At 49.3% G+C, this 20,344-nt stretch overlaps 2 protein-coding genes across 2 annotated transcripts; both read right to left on the bottom strand.

Moving 5' to 3' along the window:
* Positions 1 to 11,268: 11,268 nt before the first annotated feature.
* Positions 11,269 to 13,337, bottom strand: LOC309891143 (uncharacterized protein; the record flags this gene model as incomplete). The annotated part of the gene is given in 3 exon segments (XM_082785528.1): positions 11,269 to 11,343; positions 11,345 to 11,924; positions 13,324 to 13,337. Coding segments are annotated over 3 exon segments (669 nt in total).
* A 30-nt stretch (positions 13,338 to 13,367) lies between these two features.
* LOC309891142 (ubiquitin carboxyl-terminal hydrolase 42-like) lies at positions 13,368 to 19,995 on the bottom strand (the record flags this gene model as incomplete). The annotated part of the gene is made up of 12 exons (XM_082785527.1): positions 13,368 to 14,084; positions 14,292 to 14,433; positions 14,897 to 14,997; positions 15,192 to 15,332; positions 15,710 to 15,821; positions 16,740 to 16,822; positions 17,354 to 17,424; positions 17,581 to 17,648; positions 17,853 to 17,955; positions 18,115 to 18,225; positions 18,822 to 19,022; positions 19,767 to 19,995. The coding sequence occupies 12 exons, from the start codon at positions 19,993 to 19,995 to the stop codon at positions 13,368 to 13,370; spliced, it is 2,079 nt and encodes a 692-aa protein (XP_082641653.1).
* Between the last annotated feature and the right edge of the window lie 349 nt (positions 19,996 to 20,344).

The raw sequence follows: 20,344 nt of genomic DNA, 5'->3' as shown, positions 1-20,344 counted from the left end.
GATTTGGACCCCAAAGCAAGCTCCTTTCTATCAAAAGCATCACGTCCTCCTGTCTTTCTTGTATTTGGCTATGACTTTAGGAATCCCTGCAATCCCTGCAGCTGTGTCCCCTGCCAGCTTCTTGTGTGCCCCAAGCATCCTCGCTTGCAGGGCAGTAGAAGATGCAGAAAAGGCCTTGCCTTAGTGGAAGCACTGCCCTGCAGGAGCTCCAACATCCCTCTCAGCAGCACGCTGTAGCCCCCAAATGCCCTCGAAATGGCACATTTCAGCTACTGGGAAGGAAATGAGCTCGCTCAAGGTGAGCTACCCGCTCAAGGCCCAGGTGTCTGTGAGGCAGTGTTGGCAAGGAGTCCTGTTGTGTGAGTCCCTTCTTTGTGGGTGCTCCGTCCCCACAAGGCTTGCTTTTCAAGGCCCAGGAGAGTCTTGTGGGCACTGGCCTGGGGTCCCAGGCTGAGCCAGCTGCTGCCTGGCAATCAGGGAGGCTCGCTCGGTGTCTTGGCTTGGGTTTGCGTGGCCAGGCTGTGGGAGCGGGGGGCTGCAGGGGTGTCCTCTGTGAGGAGAATGCAGCAGCTGCCCCATGGGAGCTCAGGGCCGCTGCCAGGAGGCTCCTTCCAGGAGGGACCCACCCGCTGCTGCCCAGAACGCAGAGCAAAAGGATGATGTTTGCGCCTGGGGGAGAGCCCATCTAAGAAAGGGAACAAAAGCTGCTGCCCAGCAGCGTGTGGCTCAGGGAGGAGTGAGAAAGCTCTGTGCAGCCCCCAAGGTCCGTGCAGCAGGAGGCAGGAGGTGCTCCAGGCTCACAGCAGCAGTTCCCCTGCGGCCTGTGCAGGGAGAGGCCCCTGGTGGAGCAGGCTGTCCCCCTGCAGCCCATGGGTCCCCCGTGGAGCAGATCTCCACGCTGCAGCCCCCCTGTGGCTGGAGGAGCCCCCGGTGGAGCAGGTGGATCTGCCCTAGAGGAGGCTGCGACCTGTGGAGGACGCCCCAGAGGAGCAGGGTGTTCAAGGACAGGTTGGAGCTGGTGCTTAGGAACATGGTTTATTGGGTGACATTGGTAGTACAGTGATGACTAGACCGGACAAATGTGAAGGTCTCCTCTAACAATTGTGATTCTATGATACCTCCAGCACGTCCTCCTCCACCACTTCCTCCTCATCATCCACGGCCTTTTTCTTGTCCACTGCCTCCTCCTCATTCGCTGCCTCCTCCTTGTCTACCGCATCCTCCTCGTCCCCCGCCTGCTAATCCTATTTCTCATTTTCCTCCTCCTTCTCCTCCTTCCCTGCCTCTTGCACCTCCAACACCTCCTCCACCTCCACTGCCTCTTCCTCCTTCTCCTTCTCCAGCCCTACGGACTATTCCTCCTCCACAGCCTCCTCCACCTCGGCAGAAACTTCCTGGCCAACGTCCTCTGCATGCTCCTTGCTGAGGCATGCTGGTAGCAATGATGGTGAGCCCAGAGATGTCAGGAAAAGTTGCCACGAACCAGGTGTGCCAAGGCGGCTTCTCTGGGAGGCTCTGGTTGTGAGCGCTGCCCACCGCTCCTAATTCTAGTTCCATTTGTCACCCCACAGGACCATGGCACCGTGGCCCTGTAAGGTAGCAGCTGGCGGCTCCTATCATCTTGATGACGCTCTGTGATGCGTTGCTTGTTGCCTGGGTAGCGATTGTTAGCTCTTATGCAAATGGCTTGTCATCAGTCAGGGGTGTGGCTGCTCCTCCCTATAAAAGGGCCAAAGGGGGGCAGTGGGAGCCAGAGTGCTGGAGAGGGGAGATGGGAGAAGATGGAAACAGAAAAGGAGGAGGATGAGGAAGAGGCATAGGTGGAAAAGGGGGGGGGTAAGAGGGGAAGGGGGCAGTGGAGGAGGTGGCGGAGGAGGAGGTGGTGGCGGAGAAGATTGAGGAGGTGGCGGAGAAGATTGAGGAGGTGGCGGCATTTCTGGAAAAGGAGACGGATGAGTACGAAGCGGTGACAAAAGAGGAGGTGAGCAAGGGCTAGGCAGAGGGACACAATGGAGGTGGAAGAGGAGAGAAGGTGGAGGAGAAATAGTAGAATGTGAGAGAAGGAAGTGGCAGCAAAAAAGAAAAACAAAAAGGAGGAGGTGGAGGAGGACTAGGAGGTGGTGGAGGAGGAGGCCAAAAAAAAACAAAAAACAAAAGAGAAGGAGTAGAAGGTGGAGGAGGAGAAGGAGGTGGAGGAGGAGGTGGTTGAGGAGGAGGAGGCGGAGGACTCCAAAACAAAACACCCTCTCTGGCGCTGAGCGTTGACCACCGCTCCTAATTCTAGTTCTGTTTGTAATCCCACAGGACCATGGCACCGTAGCCCTGTAAGGTAGCAGCTGGCGGCTCCTAGCAACTTGATGACGCTCTGTGATGCATTGCTTGTGGCCTGGTTGCCTGGGTAGCGATTGTTAGCTATTATGCAAATAGCCTGTCATCAACCGGGGATGTGGCTGCTCCTCCCTATAAATGGAGAGGAGGAGGAGGAGGCGGTGGAGGAGGAGGAGGAGGCGGTGGAGGAGGAGGAGGAGGCGGTGGAGGAGGAGGAGGAGGAGGCGGTGGAGGAGGAGGCGGTGGAGGAGGAGGCGGTGGAGGAGGAGGCGGTGGAGGAGGAGGCGGTGGAGGAGGAGGAGGAGGCGGTGGAGGAGGAGGAGGAGGAGGCGGTGGAGGCGGAGGAGGAGGAGGCGGAGGAGGAGGAGGAGGAGGAGGAGGCGGTGGAGGAGGAGGCGGTGGAGGAGGAGGAGGAGGAGGCGGTGGAGGAGGAGGAGGAGGAGGCGGCGGTGGAGGAGGAGGAGGCGGCGGTGGAGGAGGAGGAGGAGGAGGCGGTGGAGGAGGAGGAGGAGGAGGCGGAGGAGGAGGAGGCGGAGGAGGAGGAGGAGGAGGCGGTGGAGGAGGAGGCGGTGGAGGAGGAGGAGGAGGAGGCGGTGGAGGAGGAGGAGGAGGCGGTGGAGGAGGAGGAGGAGGAGGCGGTGGAGGAGGAGGAGGAGGAGGAGGCGGTGGAGGAGGAGGAGGAGGCGGTGGAGGAGGAGGCGGTGGAGGAGGAGGCGGTGGAGGAGGAGGAGGAGGCGGTGGAGGAGGAGGAGGAGGCGGTGGAGGAGGAGGAGGAGGAGGCGGTGGAGGAGGAGGAGGAGGAGGCGGCGGAGGCGGTGGAGGAGGAGGCGGTGGAGGAGGAGGCGGTGGAGGAGGAGGCGGTGGAGGAGGAGGAGGAGGCGGTGGACGAGGAGGCAAAAAAAATCGAAAAAATAACAAAATAATAGTAGGAGGACGTTGCGGAAGGAAAGGTGTTTGAGGTTGAGGCCAAAAAAAAAGAATCCAAACAAAAGAAGCATAGGTGGAGGAGGTGGCGGAGGAGAAGGTTGTGGAGGAGGAGTCCAAAATAATAATAAATAAAAAAATATATATATATATAGTAGTATGTGGTGGAGGAGGAGGAGGAAGTGGTGGAGGAGGAGTTGAAAAGGAGGAAGAGGCCAAAATGTAAAAGACAAAAAAAGAGGAGGAGGAGGACGTGGAGGAGGAGGAGGTTGTGGAGAAGGAGGCCAAAAAAATCACAAATACAAAAAAAGTGGGTGAGGAGAAGGAGGTGGGAGAGGAGGAGGCCAAAAAATAAAAAACAGAAAAATCCTAGAAAATGAGGAGGGGGAGGATGTGTTGGAGGAAGTGAAGGTGGAGGAGGAGGCCCCAAATAAAATATATGAAAATATTTTAATTTGAAAAATGGATGGATTTGGACCCCAAAGCAAGCTCCTTTCTCTCGGAAGCATCACGTCCTCCTGTCTTTCTTGTATTTGGCTATGACTTTAGGAATCCCTGCAATCCCTGCAGCTGTGTCCCCTGCCAGCTTCTTGTGTGCCCCAAGCATCCTCGCTTGCAGGGCAGTAGAAGATGCAGAAAAGGCCTTGCCTTAGTGGAAGCACTGCCCTGCAGGAGCTCCAACATCCCTCTCAGCAGCACGCTGTAGCCCCCAAATGCCCTCGAAATGGCACATTTCAGCTACTGGGAAGGAAATGAGCTCGCTCAAGGTGAGCTACCCGCTCAAGGCCCAGGTGTCTGTGAGGCGGTGTTGGCAAGGAGTCCTGTTGTGTGAGTCCCTTCTTTGTGGGTGCTCCGTCCCCACAAGGCTTGCTTTTCAAGGCCCAGGAGAGTCTTGTGGGCACTGGCCTGGGGTCCCAGGCTGAGCCAGCTGCTGCCTGGCAATCAGGGAGGCTCGCTCGGTGTCTTGGCTTGGGTTTGCGTGGCCAGGCTGTGGGAGCGGGGGGCTGCAGGGGTGTCCTCTGTGAGGAGAATGCAGCAGCTGCCCCATGGGAGCTCAGGGCCGCTGCCAGGAGGCTCCTTCCAGGAGGGACCCACCCGCTGCTGCCCAGAACGCAGAGCAAAAGGATGATGTTTGCGCCTGGGGGAGAGCCCATCTAAGAAAGGGAACAAAAGCTGCTGCCCAGCAGCGTGTGGCTCAGGGAGGAGTGAGAAAGCTCTGTGCAGCCCCCAAGGTCCGTGCAGCAGGAGGCAGGAGGTGCTCCAGGCTCCCAGCAGCAGTTCCCCTGCGGCCTGTGCAGGGAGAGGCCCCTGGTGGAGCAGGCTGTCCCCCTGCAGCCCATGGGTCCCCCGTGGAGCAGATCTCCACGCTGCAGCCCCCCTGCGGGTGGAGGAGCCCCCGGTGGAGCAGGCCCCGGGCTGGACTGGAACAGGCTGTGCTGAGCCTGCTTTGCCCGTGACGCTCCTTGTGGAGTGACCTCCCTGTCCTTCTGGCAGCCCTTGAGCCCTTGCCAGCCTCTTTTCTCCCCTTGGCGTTGGAGGAGGGGCAGGGAGAGAGCGCTTGTGCTGGAGCTCAGCTGCCCAGCTGAGGAAAACCACCACGGCTCTGTCTTGCCGCTGCTGCAGCACGCTGGTAGCAGCCAGCACCGTCTGTTCTTCGAGCCTCAGCAAGCCCACAGCATCTTCCCAGAAGGGATCCCTTTCCTTCACGCCTCCAGAGGTTGAGGGCTTGTGCCCCGTTTGCAAGCGCTTTCTCAGTGCCCCCTTCCCCAGAGAAGGATCCCAGCTGCTTGGCTTCCCTGCCCTCTGCTGCCAGGCTCCCGCAGCTGCTATCCCAGCAGCGCAGCAGCCAGCTGACAATGTGCTCACCTGGAGGACAGCTGCAATCTTGTCCCATGGCTCGCAGCTCGCCCAGGGATGGGGATCACCTGCTTCCTGCTGCTTTTCTATCTAATCTCCTTTCCAACAGCCTCCTGTGCCCTGGGATGGCCCTACCTTGGGGTAGGCTGCCTCGCCTTCCTCTTGCTCCTTCCTCTTCTTGGGAGGACTTTCTGCCCTTCTGAAACAAGCTGAGTTCTGCATGCATTCCTTCCCCTTGTGTGTATTGGTGCGTGAGACAGCAGCGGTGTCGTCCCCGGAGCCAGCTGTAGGGCCTGTGCCAGGCTTGGAGGGGCTGCAGGGAACATGCCAGGGGCTGGAGGGGCTGCAGGGAACATGCCAGGGGCTCGAGGGGCCGCAGGGTGTGTGACAAGGCTTTGAGGGGCCTCAGGTATTGCCGCAGTGGTTGAAGTCGATGCAGGGAACATCAGAGTTGTTGGAGGGGCTGCAGGTAAAATGCCAGGGCTTGCAGCAGCTGCAGGCTGCGTCACAGCTTTGCATCAGGTCAAGACGCATTTTCCTAGAACCATACATTTCCTCCTGAAGGGGCTGAAGAGCATGGAATGGTCTTCAAAATGCACAGAGCAGACCCCAGCAAATGTAGAGCTGCTGCTAGCAAGTAGGTAACTTTATTGTTCCTGTTGTTAATTTTGTTTCACAACAACAGATGCAAATATGTATCTTGAATGAGGGCAAAGGTGACCTTGGATCTGAAGCACACAGGCGTTCGCTAGTGTCCCCCCACCCGGAGTGAATCCAGAACGACTCGGAAGGAAAAATAAAATCCAAACCAGTGCGTTGTGATAAAGAGAGTTTAATAGGGTAGAAAAGGAATAAAAACCAACAAAATAATAAATAATGATACTTATAGTTTATAAGATATTAATATATAAAAATATTTAATGCTATTAAATACTTATAATTTTATAATAATAAAACAATGCCATACCGTACAACACAGTCAATAAAGTGGATTTGATTAAATAAATAGGCAAACCAATAAATTAAATGAAAATTTTAAAATTTAAATTTAATACAAATAAAACCCATTTTTCCCATTCCAATGAATTGCTATCCCCATCATCACTTTCCATCCCACTGATCATTTGCTGTCCCCAAAACCTCCCAGTTCTTATCCCCTTGGCATGCCAGTGCAAGAAGAAGTGCTCTGCAGGCAGAGGCCTTGCTGAGTGACCACCTAAGGAGAGGAATTTAATCCAGAAGGCAGGAAAGAAGAGCAATGCCCCGAAAGAAGAAGCAAGTCTTGTCTCTCAGCCCTTTGGTGTCCCAAGCAGCAGTTGCCATGGCCAAGCTTTCCCAGCCCAGCTGCTGCCAGCATCTCCCCAGCTTGCCATTGCCACCTTCCTGGGTGAGGCGCGCGCGCATTTGCCATTGGCGCTGTTGCCATCCCTGTGAGTGGCAAGCCCATCCCCTAGCTCCAGCACGAGAGAGGGGAGAGGGCAAGCGAGAGGGGCAAGGGCTGAGGAGCGTGGCTGAAGCTGGAGCAGGTGCCTGCAGAGGTCTCTGTGCCTGCCTGGGTGCTGCGGGGGCCGTCGAGGAGAAGCCCGAGGTCGGTCACGGGTAGCTGGAGCCTGGCACTGTCGGCGGGGCGCTGGGCATGCTGCTGGGGCTGCTGGAGGTGGGCTGCGGCTGCACACAGGCCAGCTGGCACGCTGGCCCCAGCGCCTTGGCCCTGGCCCCCAGCGGCTGCAAAGTCTCGCTGGGGGTCTTTGTCCCCGGCTGCTGGCGCTGCAGCGTCCTGGCCCCGCTGGCCTGGGGACAGAGCCTGTCCTGGGGCCGCACGGCACGGGGCTCCCCACTCGGAGTCTCCGGCAGCAGCCGCGCTCTGCGGGGAGGTGGCGCCGCTGCTCCTTGCCCCCCTGCAGCCCCCGGGCTTCGCGCTCTCTTGCTGGGTGCCGTGGTGCTGTTGATCGCCAGCTGCTGCCCGCTGCTGCCTGCTTCCCTGCTGCTGCCAGCCACCGTGCTGCTGCCACCCGTCTTCCCCTGGCACGGTCTCTTGCGGCCTTGGCCAGCCTGGCCCAGCAGCGTCTTCCTCTCCTTGCCGGGGGGGTTCTCTGTCGTCGGCCTCCTGTGCTGGCAGCTCTGCGCTGTCCCGGGGGTGCTGCTGGGCGCAGGGCGCTTGGCCCCCCGCTTGGTGCCGGTGGACGCAGGGGCAGGCGGGGGGCTCTTGAGGGGACCCAGGGGGCGTTTGGGCAGGGGTCTCCTATGGTCAGTGCGGCCCTTGGGGTTGGGGCGTTTCTTGGGGGAACTCGGGGGGGATTTGGGCTGGGGTCTACTAAGGGCACTGGGGACCTTGGGGTTGGGGCGGGTCTTGAGGGAACGCTGGGGGGGTTGGGGCAGGGGTCTACTAAGGGCACTGAGGAGCTGGGTGTCAGGGAGGCTCCTGGGGGGACTCAGGGGTGGACTGGGTAGGGGGCTCCTAAGCGCACTGGGCAGGGGACTGGCTGCAGGGCTGAGCGGGGGGCTCACTGCTGGCACGACGGGGGACTGCAGCGACAGCCCACCCTCAAGCTTCTCGGGGCGCAGCCCAGGGGTTGAGGGGACCTCACCGAGGGCTCCTGTGGCTTCCAGTCCCTGCGTGCTCGGCTCCTCGATGTCCTCGCAGAGGTCGGGCAGCTGCGAGAGGAAGCGGCTGAGGGCAGGACTGCTGGGCAAATCGGGGAAGGCGTCCTGGGGCTCCACGGCATCGAGCCAGCTGAGCAGCTCCTCCATGCCGGGGATGGGGATGTCCAGGTCGGCCAGGAGCTCGTCCTGCATGTGCTGCAGCTGCTGGCTGTCCCCTGCCAGCTCTGGAAAGGCCTCGGCAAAGGCATCAGGGCCCAGCTCGGGCAGCTGCGGGGGCTCCTCAGGCACCTGCGGGGCTGTCGCCGCTGAGGACGAAGCAAGAAAATCCCCCAAGACGGGCGATGTCAGCTTTCCCATGGCCCCTGGGTGTGGGGCGCCCAGCGGCCGGCTGTGCCAGCCCCAAACTCACCGTCAGGCGTCGCCGTCTGGGTGCTGGCGGTCCTTGGAGCCTGGGCAGGCTTGGGGGCAGTGGGGCCGGGCAGCGGGGGCCCCTGGTCCTCGCTGAGCCCCACGGCGTGCAAGCAGGGCTCCGGCAGCTGCCCCCGGCTGCTGCTCAGGGTGCGGGGCGTGGGGAGCGCCTGCCCCCGCAGCGGAGGCCCCGGGACGAGGGGTGGCGGGGGGTTGCGCTGGGCGGGGGCCTGCAACAGGCAGGTGCCTGCGGGGTGCAGGAGCTCCCCATGGAGCACGGCCCTGGGCCCCAGCCCCAGCGCATGGTGGGGTACCAGTGTCCCCGTCACCATGGGCTGTCCCCACTGATGGACGGGGGCACAGGGAGGAGCGGTGTGGGGGAGCTGCCCCCCGGCGGGGAGCTGCACCAGCTGCAGCTGGTGCCCCATGGTTGGGAGCTGCACCAGCTGCAGGTTTTGCTCCACAGCGGGGAGCTGCACCAGCTGCAGGTTTTGCCCCACAGCGGGGAGCTGCACCAGCTGCAGCTGGTGCCCCACGGCGGGGAGCTGCCCCACAGCAGGGAGCTGCCCCCCGGCGGGGAGCTGCCCAAGCTGCAGGTGGTGCCCCTGGGCTGGGAGGTGCCCCCCAGGTGGCAGCTGCACCCCGGCGGGGAGCTGCAGCACCTGCCCCTGGACCCCCGGCACCACGTGCCAGACGGTGGCCTGGGGCAGCGCGGAGGGGAGGGTGGGTACCTGCGGGGGCTGCAAGGGCAGCGCCGTCGCTCCGGGGAGGGAGGGCAGCAGCCAGGCAGCCACCGTTGGCGGCACGGCTGGGACGACGAAGGGGGAGTTTTGCGTCTGCGCAAGCCGCGGAAGCCGTCTGGGGAAACCCTCTGTGGGAAAAAGGCCGCTGGGCTGAGCTCTGGGGCGCTGGGCTCGCCAGCAGGGCCGCAGCCCCGGGAGGAGCGGGAGCCGGCTGCTGGACCTGACATGGTGGCTGGAGAGTGGGGCGGTTGCTTGGGGAACCCGGGCAACGGGGGTTCCGTCCCAGCGGCTCACCAGCCCCTCGCCGACATCTGAACTGACTGGAGAAGGCGGCTTCCAAAGTCCTCCCATTAAACGGACTACATTTGAATTCTATGCTAAAATTGGTGAGCTGTACAGAATAGTAGGACCAAGCTACCTGCTTTGATAGCAAACGGTTGACCTTAGGTAAGTTACAGTCATATGAAGGTTTGACTGGACGGCATCCTTGGTTTACTAGTGATCAAAGCTGACCAAATCCTAGCCACAGAACAGAAGCGTTCACTAACTTGCTAGAGAGAGCACTTAGGAATGCAGGAATTTAACTGCTTTAATGCTGCTCTTTCTCTCACGTATCTGCAATTTCCTTAAATCACAAATTGTCACTAGCTATCCTTGTTCATTTATTCAAAGGAACATGATTCCGGTTTAAAAGGCACTCTAACAAGTCCTCCGTTGCTCCTAGTCTGTCCCTAGCTTCTTTAAGAGGTTCAATACAGTAGAAAATTAAAAATAATAAACCAGCAAATAATTAACGTGTGGAAGTGGTCTTTTTTCAGATTAGATTCCACCATTCAGAAAATCCTGCTTAAGAGACATTTTTTCTTTGCTTTGAAAGACTGACCTTCCCCAAAAGGAAACTAATTAGTATCTTCAGGCTTGACGAAATACTTGAATTCCTCAATTTAACAGAATTGCTTTGCACAGCCCTCCTATCCTGCTTACCTTGCAAGCAGTGTATCCAAGTGGGGCGGGTACTGCTGTATTTATCAACGAACATCTCTTTCACGTATATAGCCCAGGGATCCCCATGCCCCGCACTTGTGTAATGCATGCAAGACGTTGACTTTCTTCCTCTACTTTGGACTGGTTTAGAGAGAACGAGTTCGCCATCTGCTGGCCAGAGAATTCACTGAAGCCCGAAGAGCAGTAGAGCAGAGGCATTTTCTTCTGTGCTCTTCCTGATTTTTCAGCTAGAAGAGATACTTCCAGTCTAGTACAATCAGGATTCTTTTGACATTAGTATCGTAAAAAGTCCATTTTTGCAACACTGGAATTTGAAAGACCTCCGTTCAGTCCCTAATTTTGTTCTTGATAATGGGACAGATTGCATGAATGCAAAACCATTTGCCTTTAACCTCTTTATTTCAGGCCTTCTTTCCTAGTGGCCATTCAAAACTGGGAAAAAAATAGTCTACCAAGTGGGGTTTTTTTTTGATTTGATAATAAATCTGCAGACTGTTAAGTCATCAAGCACTTCAAGACTGTTTGAAATAATCTCGAGATTAATATAAAAGGAATTCCTCACACACGCTGCGGCCGCTTACCTTTAGTATAGTCGTTGGATGCGATGGAGCAGTATTTCTTGCTTTCGCCTGCACTGGAAGTCTTCCCTTCCTTGTAAGGTTGTTTACTGCTCTCACTTCTGCATTATTCACATGAAGAGCCATCTGGAGGATGGCATTCTTCCTTCTTCTCCCGCGTTATCTTCTGGAAACGAGGATCTAAGTGTTCCAAGGAGCCTTTCGCTTTCCTGGTGTTTCTCCTTTTTCTTCTTTTTCTTCTCCTTTTTCTTCTTTTTCTTACGCTTGCGATTGGCATTGTCAAAGCGGAGCGCACAGAAACACAAATCATGAAGTCTGAAAGAAACATGCAAGTTAAAAAGGGAAAAAAAGATGTGGCACTTGTTGCCTATATGAAACCTGATTTATTTTACCACAGGTGATGATTTGCAGCATGTCAGCTATTTTGTGGTGCTTTGTGCACACGCAACTTACTTTAGATGCAGCAAACTTAAGCCGTCAGATTGAAGGACCATAGGTCCTGGTTTGTACACAGATCATTAACAACAGCTAGCTCTGGAATACGTGCAAGCAGAAAAAATCTTTTAACCTAATCTGGAATGGTGTACGGATGTGATTCGAACTATGTGGTCCAAAGCTAGTGCTCTGACACAATTCAGCAAGAGCTTTCCTGTCTTCACTGATCAACCTAACAACATGATCCCCAGCCAGCTGGTGCTATCTAAATAACTTAGAAACCACCAGGAAAAAAAAAAAAAAAAAAAAAAAAAAAAAAAGGAAGACATGAGAAGCACCCAGAAAAGAATTAGGATAAAAAATGCGGAGTATGCTGGAATCCTTGCTTACTTGGAATCCTTCTCTCCATCTTTATCCTTAGACTTCTTTTTCTTCCAGAACTTGTGATATTTTTGCATTTTTTTCACCACCTACAAGCTCCTTTTCTATCTTTCTGTCTTTCCTTTCTATTTCACTTTCACTACCTTCTGCACGGGTATATTTTCTTTTTCTGTTTCCTTCTGTTTCAGTTTTCTGGCGACAGTTCTCCAAATGAGCTGACACAGGTGGAAGCGCATGTCTTTCACGAGAATGTCTTCTGGAATGTTGCTGAGGTACCGAGCAACGATGCAAGTCTGCTCGGGGTGTGCCAAAGCGACGTACATCTTCCTCTCTCAAGAGGGAACCGTGAGGCCATCCGCTTTTGTAATGATAATGCTTATGTGACCTGCTGTAGTAAGTTGCAGTCGATCTGTCAAAGGCTGAATCGCCGTGAGAGAACTTTCTCTCTCTACTGTCTCCTGTCGCATGAGGTGAATAGTAATCCTTGTAATAGCCACATCTTTCCCATCTCCGTGCTTCGTCTCGATAGTATCTTTCTCTGCTCCAACTTCTTTCCCCTTTGGATCGGTAGTACCTATTGCTACCTTGTTCTGATCTTCCTCCGCTGCCAGATCTGTACTTTGAATATTTGACTGCTCTTCTGCCATTCTCAGGGCTGTTTCTTTCACGAGGGAAAGATCTGTACCTGCTTCCCTCCCAGTACTCCTGCTTGTGACTCTTTTGCTCAACAAATTCCACGCTCTGAGAACACCTCCTCTTGCTGGAAGGACCTGCTTTTTGACTCTCCTTCTCTTCACTAGGAGCATGTTCCCTCTTGCTTCGGTAATGCTCTTTCTCAGTGGTTTTAGTCTTGTCCTTTGTATCTTGGCGTCTATCTGCAATAGCTAAGGAAGAAAGATTGTTAGAGCTACATTCAGTGTCAGACTCGAGAGAGGAAGTTTGCCGCAATTTCTCACCAGGCTCAGAAGAGTCTTTGCCGTACAAAACATTTTCTTTTGAAATGAGGTCACGTTCTTTTGATCTTCTTGGTTTCTCCTTGTCTCCACGGTCATCACATTGGTACTGGGCGAGGTATTCATCATTCCCAGGAGATTTCGGAGGTTCCGCAACACTGCATAAAATAAAAACCCATTTCTCACTTCTGCTGAAGGACGTGAATATTAAGAGTAAAACCTTCCAACGTCGAGCAAATAAACAAAAACCTCCGGACTACAGGAACGCTCGCAAAGATATGCCATTTAGAAACCTCTCCTGTGATTAGGACACCTTCTTCAGCTCCCAGAGAAAGTGCTTTTTCCCCTCTTGCTTCTGAAGCCATTGCACTAAAAAAGCAAACGCATCTGTCTCCTTCCACCTGCTGCTCTGAGAAAAAAGGCATAGGGGCGAGCGGGGAACAGCCAGTGTTTCTCCAGACAGTGGAGAAAAATGGAAAAACATTCTATAAAGGAACACAAGTTCTCCTTGAGGCACCAACCTGCATCAGAGTGATATGCTCAGTGCTGATCATTAGTTCTGTTCGTGACACTGGACACACAGTATGGAATTGTACTAATTTAAATCCTTCCATTAAATACTATTAGTAGACAGATAAAACTGTAACGAACTTCCATAAAGTCTTGTCTTAATCAGACTGTGCTCATTTTACCTCATTTCCTCTGACAAGCTGTTCAGCTGGCTGGCTCTGAAGGACTCCGTGATGACTTCTCGATTGACTGAAGGCATAGCTCCAGGCATCTGCAATTAAAACGCACAAGTCAGCAGACAAAAAAATACTATTTGTAGTAGTACTGAGGACTGGTCTTGTCAGAATGTCTCCATTAAATGGTAAGCAAGACCGCTGTGAGTTGTATGCATTATCTACACTTCAAAGATAACCCCAACTCACCCCCCAAAATCTACTTTATGAAACTTAGGAATTTTTATCTCAGCTGAGCTTAAGTTGACAAGTTCTAATGTAAGCTCAGGTCTGCAAATTCTAAGGGGATAATACCACAAAGCCTTACGATCACATGTGTGCTGTGTTTTCTCAGTATTTCACCTGAATTAGGAACACAATAAACACTCCCGAATACATCGTAGGTGAGAAATTCTCGATGGAGCAAATCTATGTTTCAAGCAATCCATTTGTTTTAGAAAAGAACATCTCAGAAGGTTTAACAGGTTCAACTCGGCAAGTGGAATCATCAAGTTTCAGTCCGTTTTCTTTAGATTCATTAACTAACCTAATAGCACCATTTAGTGAATCTGTTTTTGGCAGCTCATGCTGGGATCTTCCTTTGTCAGCATTCTGACAGGAAGAATCGGAATGCTGCAATGTACGGACTACCTTTCCAACCAAAATTCCATTAGAGGACATTGCATTGCATTTCAAATTCCTTTGAAATAAGCCCTTTGACTCCTCCTCAGATTTTCCTGAAGATTCTGCACCATAAGGGACTGTGTTATCAGAGCTGAGTTTAGGATTTTCATTCACTGTTGGCTCCACAAAAATTTCATCAGAAACTTTTTTGTTTGTTTGCATTTGCTTCATTTGCATTACCGAATTTGTAATTGTGGATGAAGGAACAGCCTGGTAGAGATCTTCATCCTCCACAGCACTGCTAAGAAAGTCAGGCTGTGACACAGTCTGACGAGCAGGCAATTTATTGTGAATACTGATGGTGATCTTCTGTTTTCTTGACGTATCAGTCATTGAAGGCCTGGTAATTGCCTGGTTTTGAACACAGGCCATTGGTGGTGCTGAAGATGGCCTTTTTAGGGTGACACCAGTGGTCTTTGTGTCCTCTTTTATGGATCCATTTCCATTTAAACGGCTTGAATTCTGTATTTAAAAAGAAGAAATTGCAAGATGGATTAACGCAAACACTGCATGTAACATTTTGAAACACAAAACTCTCCTACTGAGTGTTTCTACAAATGGTCTTAACACCTAAAAAGATGCTTAAAACCAAACAAAAAACCCCACACCAAACCCCAAACCCACTAGCAGTTTGGTGCCGTTATCTGCCCTCCCGCTTCCCTGAATTACCTTAATCATATGAGGAAGAAGTCGTGGTCCCAGAAATCCAGCCTGCTTACTATTAGCCCCCTGCTGACCAGGAGGGAATGAACAGGGATAAGATGGTGCTGGCAAGTAAAACGCACGTTCTCCAAGTGTCAAATCATAGCGCCTTCAGAAAAGAGCAGTGATCGTAGTTTAGTTTTTCTTTCAGCCTACTCTTGGATTAAATCCCATCCTATCATTTTAGAGGAACAGCTCATACGATATGGAAGCCTTCTCTACAGAAGGCTTCGCCAAGACTACAGACTGAAAAGTAGAGAACAGTCTTCCTACTAAGACTATCACTTGCAGAGCAATAATTCATTCTTACACCACAGATGACCTTCATTTCTCTCCTTCTCTAAAGTAGCCAGCTACAGATAACACATAGATAGCAATTTACACAAGTGCTGCAGTTTAAGGCCAAGCAACAAAAGATAATAAACGACACAGAGAATTTCAGGTTAGACAGAACTGAATTAGACAAATAATAATCTTCTCCTGGGATAGCAAGAAAAACACTTGCAAAACAGAAAAATATCAATAACAGGAAAGTAAATCTCTTCTGAACACAATTTAAGATTTGTTATTACCTGATATAAAAAAGTATGTAAGCTTGCTGACCAAGAACTCTTTTAATGTCAGTACGCACTACTTTAGCATCATTCATCTGATACCAAAGTCCATTACCAGCCTGCAAATAAAGACAATGATTTCTTTAGGTGAATTGCACGTTTTCCAATTGAAATCACGGATAGGAACAAAATACACACATGTCAAATAAAAATATAATGAAATCTTTTTCCCTAGAAACAGTAGCTGCTAGTCATGCTTTAATTGGTTTGCCAGCACAACCTTTACCCTGTTAGAAATGCTGTTGACTTCTACCTTTACATAGCATATATAGTGTCCTGAGTGACAGCTGACACCGTGATGTACCAGCACCGCGTATAAGGCATAGAGCAGTGGTTCTCCCATTGACTGCGACATGTAGGCTCTCAGGTCCAAATACTCCGGATATTTCACCTCCTAAAGAGACATCAAGAAGATAGAAAAATTATCCCAGAGTACTTCGTGGACTAGCCAGAGAAAAACACTTCCAAAAAACACAGACTAGAATTGATTTCTAGAATATATTTCTCGAATATATTTCTTGATTCACTACAAATAAGTCTTCCCATAAACAACGGTTAAGACTAGAAGTTGCAGAGAACTGTTTCCTGATGAATCAGCCTTCTCAGAGGAAAGCATATGCTTCTTGTCAAGCGGGAACTTTATTGATATTAAGAGAAAGAATAAGCCATAGTCGTTAGTCTACAATTATTGTCTGAAAATATTAACAACTTTCAGCTTTGGGGGATGTCCCATTACACAATGATATAGTTGCATTACAGTGGTAAATATACCTTGTTGATCTTTCCACCTGTGAAATCTGCAAATCTTTTCAGTGATATTGTGAGAACCTTGGAAGAACGGTGTATGGTAAATCTCTTGGATGCAGGAACCATCTTTTTACACCTTAAAACCAAGCAGAGATAAGTGTTTGAAGGCATATTCTTTTTTCGCCCCCAAAACAAACTCCTTTTAATGTCTCACGCATGCCTGTGCTATTTGAATGATATTTACTTGCATAATAGGTTGGTCTTTTTTCTTTTCATAAACCCATGCACTGCGTGTCAGGTTTGTTAATACACAGAAGAAGGTCAATTTTCCCAACAACTCAGAGCATAGCGGGAACAGGAATCTCTCACAAAAGGGTATGACCAGGTTGGATGGCAAGGTACCATTTCTTGGTCTACAAAAGTGGCTATTTGAACTCCAATCCTGGATACATTCTTTCAGCTTTCAAGGGAAATACAAATACTGAAAGCGGAACGAGAGAGCCTTGGTCCCCAGGGCTAGAAATTGCAAATAATCTCCAACATAGGTCGACTATCAACATCAAAAATACAACAGAAGCACATGGTCATTCTACAGGAGGGAGACATTTAACAGTAGGAAGTCTTCATGTACTGAGCTTGTCTGGAAAGACACTGAAACCATCTGCCATCCTTTGAAACAAAATAGTTCAGTTTGACACATTGCCCGCTCCAAGGTAGGACCTACGGTGTAAGCAGTGAAAATTAGCCACTAGCCCAGAGAACAACGGAAACTGGGCAGTTTACATCAAGAAAAGTACTGTCGAGAGCTAATAAATAGAAAGAACAAAAGTAGCTCTTTTTGAATTCTGATGGCAAAATACAAGCCAGAGAATTGCAAACCCATAGGGAATGCCTATGAACAAGACTTCCCCCCTCCAAGGAAACAAAAATCCAAGTCTTTTATAAACTTCCACAAAACTTGTAAGTAGATCCAAAGTTTAGAGGTAGTCCAACAGAGTCATGCAACATAGAAAACTGACATCTAGGATTAAGACCTAATTCGTCAAAATCTTACTCGCTACATTTATAGCAATTCTCTCCATCCAGCTCTTCAGGTTTCACAAAGAGTTCCAGAGCTCTGCTAACAGACGAAACCGCCTAGAGCAGCGAGAAAGAAGAGCGCAAAGTCACCGTAATTCAGAATTCCAGAGACATACTAGTAGTTTATAAGAGAATCTTACTAACATACTCAAGCGATCTACTAGGAGCACTGTGAAGAAGGAGGCAGAAAGAGCATGCTCAGCATTGACCTCACCTGGAAGGCATTTGACTTTGGAACAAATACTTTTCCAGTAGCCTAGACAGCATCTACAGTGTGCTTTGTCATCAATACTGGGGACAAATTCATCAGTCTAACAATTAGATGTATATTGAGGTAGAACAACAAAGAAGTATGACAGCATTATAATTTTTGCAGAAAGAGAATTCTTTCCCCTTAAACCCAATGCAAATGTGGAGACTATTTACATGGGTTCCACGGAAGGACAAAGTCCAATCCACTTCCTTAGCACCACCAAGCTCTTACGTTTTAACATTATATGTGGTTTGGTTTTTTAAGTTAAACAAGTTTAATTTAGAAAGTTATGCATGTACTTAAACATCATGAATTATATTTAGAAAACATCTTACCTTTATATCCAAAGTGATATCAAGAAATGCCTCATACGTATCCGAAACTGCTTTGCAATTCAAGCACTTCACTGGAAACAAAATATAAATGCTTAACATTATGTGAAGGAGACTAACTGTCCAAATTCAAGTTGTTGACAGATACTACTTTAGACAAACTACAGACTGCTTTACTACCGACAAAAGACACAGATCAGTTCTAAGGACAGGAATATTTTTTCAAGTACCTCTCGATCTTAGAAATCCTCCAAATATTTGATGAATGATGGTGGTAGCTTGAGAAGATCTGTCCAATCTGGAAATAAATTATAATCAGACCTCAGAAGATTTAAGGCACAGAATTAACTCTTCAAAGAGTTTGATGAAAACCAAGGATGATGTAGACTTGCGTTGCTGATAGTAAATAAGGCACTAAAAGGTGCTAGAGATCATTTCTGAGAGTAAATAAAGGACTAGAAGGTGCTAGAGAATGTATGAAAGTGAACTTGTTTATGCTTACTCGGTGCTTCCGTTCAAGCACGCTTCCTGCATAGCATCAACAGTATAGCGCAAGAACTCGTGTGCGTCTTCTTGACTGCCAAAACGGAAATGTTGTCCTATTCCTAAATAAGAAGATGATAGTATTGACCTCATTTAAAAATGAAATCATTCTTGTATTTCTAAAATCTCTCTTCATTGGAGTGTTAAAACCACTTAGACACATCAAATAATTATTTGAAGATTACAAGCTATCGAAAAGAAACACATCTGAAGCCACTTACGACTGAGATTACTGATAACATGCGTAGGCTCGATGGCATCAACAGTGCAACGCAGGGCCTGGTTAATGTGAGTCTCCATCGTGCACATCATGCAAAAATCTTGTTCACGACCTGAAGAGTGAAAGAACAAAGCATCCCAGTCCAGCGAAATATCCAGAACTACAAACATCTAAGTACAATTTAAACTATAGATACAATATCCACTCTCCTTGCTACATTCTATTCTCCCAAGATGCCAATGTCCCAACAGTCTTGTAACATTTCATTTCACACAACTTGACAGAAGAAAAATATCCACTAAGCCTGTATTCAAATGCATGTTGTGATGAGAAATCTAAAAGACTACTGCAAAGTCGCAGTTGTAAAGGCTGACAGGAATGTGAACTCCACAGGCTGCAAAATGTATTACTCTCTAAAATTACTACCAAATGCATTACTGTCCAATGCACTTCATTATTCCCATGAAGCAATAAATAATCCTTTAATAAACAAACAAACAAACAAACAAACAAATAACTAACTAAATAAATAAAACATGGTGCATTAATTGCACTCCATATGCTATTCGGAGCCCACTGCTAATACAGTGCTCAAAGCCAGCTGCTACAGGTAAAATCAGGCAAATAAGCTTATCTCACAGAATCACTGCTGTTCTTTCACCTTCAGAGCTATCCAACAGATTCAAAATACTGTTAGAAAGTACTCACATGACTGGCTGTGCTCAAGAGAAAGCATGTAATTGGCAAGTGGGGGTGTGTAGGTCAAACACTGTAGAGTAGCATTAAGAAAACATGTGTTGCCAAGATTGTACAGGCCAACTCCAACACTTTGTGTTTCTCGCCAATCCATACAAATCTTCTCAGGTGGAAAAAGAATGCTCTGTGGCGGAGCAATTCCATCATTAACGACTGCAAGAAAGTTAAATTTAAAAAGAGATCTTGTTTGTTTGTTTCGAAGAAAGGTATTTAAAAAAATACTATTCTGCAGGAGCACCTAGAGGAGCTAGCTACAATCCAAACCAGAAAAACTTATTGCAGACAGCTTTAATACCACCAAATTCAAATTGGCTGGTCAACACAATGTTTTGGGGAAAAAAAAAAAAACAAAAACAACTTTAGTCAACCATTTTAATTTTTCTAAGGCAAGGCTAACTGCCATTCTGTTTGTAGCACCTAATGCCAAGTTCCTCTCCATCTATAATCTTTAACCTGATTAACTCAACTACTGTTTTTTTCCTTATTATAACTTAAACCACAAACTTAGACTTGAAATTATACGGTAAAAACGTAAAAACTAGGAACTAGGAATGACGGTACCCCTACAGATACCAGATTTTTTCCTGAGCAATGTTATCCTTCAAAAAACCTGTGAAAAATGGAAGCTGTGAATAGCAACAATCAAACACTTTTCTCTGCAAAACAGAAAAGACATGGAGGAATCTGTGCATTACAAAAAGCTCCCCGTATTTCTCTGTTGACTGTAAATATATCAAAATTAATTTCTGTAACATCAGTCACTTCAGTTGCCTTAGGGGATTCGCTTTTGAAGTCTTTCTTCACAGTAGTCCCCTTCTCTATCAGTGCAACAAGTAAGAACTGCATTTTCTACTTTTGCTTTGAAGACAATGGAGGCAGGATAGAACGCACACTTACCTAGATCTCTTGGGGCAAAAGCCTTAGATTTTTCAGATGATCTACAGTAAATAGCACCTCCACGTCCTTGGGCCACAGAGACTTGGCTTGAATCTTCTGCAGGCACTATCCGGCCCCAGTTGGCGGTGCGTGACATCAGTATTTTAGGACTTGGTTTCTTGGATTTGCCAGACCGCCTTGAAGAGGGCTTTTTAGGCTTTGAAGATTTGGGCTTCTTAGCTACGGTCATTGTTCACATCTGCGACAGAGACAGAAGTTCTGGTTGACGTAAGACTATCAAGAAGCACTCCAAGAAGAAAAGAGTAACAGAAGTCCTGTCACTTAATCTCAAAGAAACAGCCTTAAGAACTAAATCGCTGGTATGAATGATTTAAAAAGAATCCCCAAACTAAACACACAAAGTGAAAATTTCCATCTAAACTCTATCAGTATTACTTTTCGCTTCTGCAGAACTAGTGGCTGATGCCATTTCTTTCCCTTCCGTAGGATTTTAATCCATTACAACTCTGGAGTCTTTTTAATATAAAAATGTAGAAGACATTCTCTGAGGGGAATCAGTTATTTATTGATTTCCGGAG

This window comes from Aythya marila, assembly GCF_965140915.1.
Source record: "Aythya marila genome assembly, contig: HAP1_HAP1_SCAFFOLD_164, whole genome shotgun sequence".
NCBI classification, from domain to species: domain Eukaryota; kingdom Metazoa; phylum Chordata; class Aves; order Anseriformes; family Anatidae; genus Aythya; species Aythya marila.
Note: the sequence above shows the minus strand (reverse complement) of the source record. Positions and strands in the feature narration are given on the sequence as shown.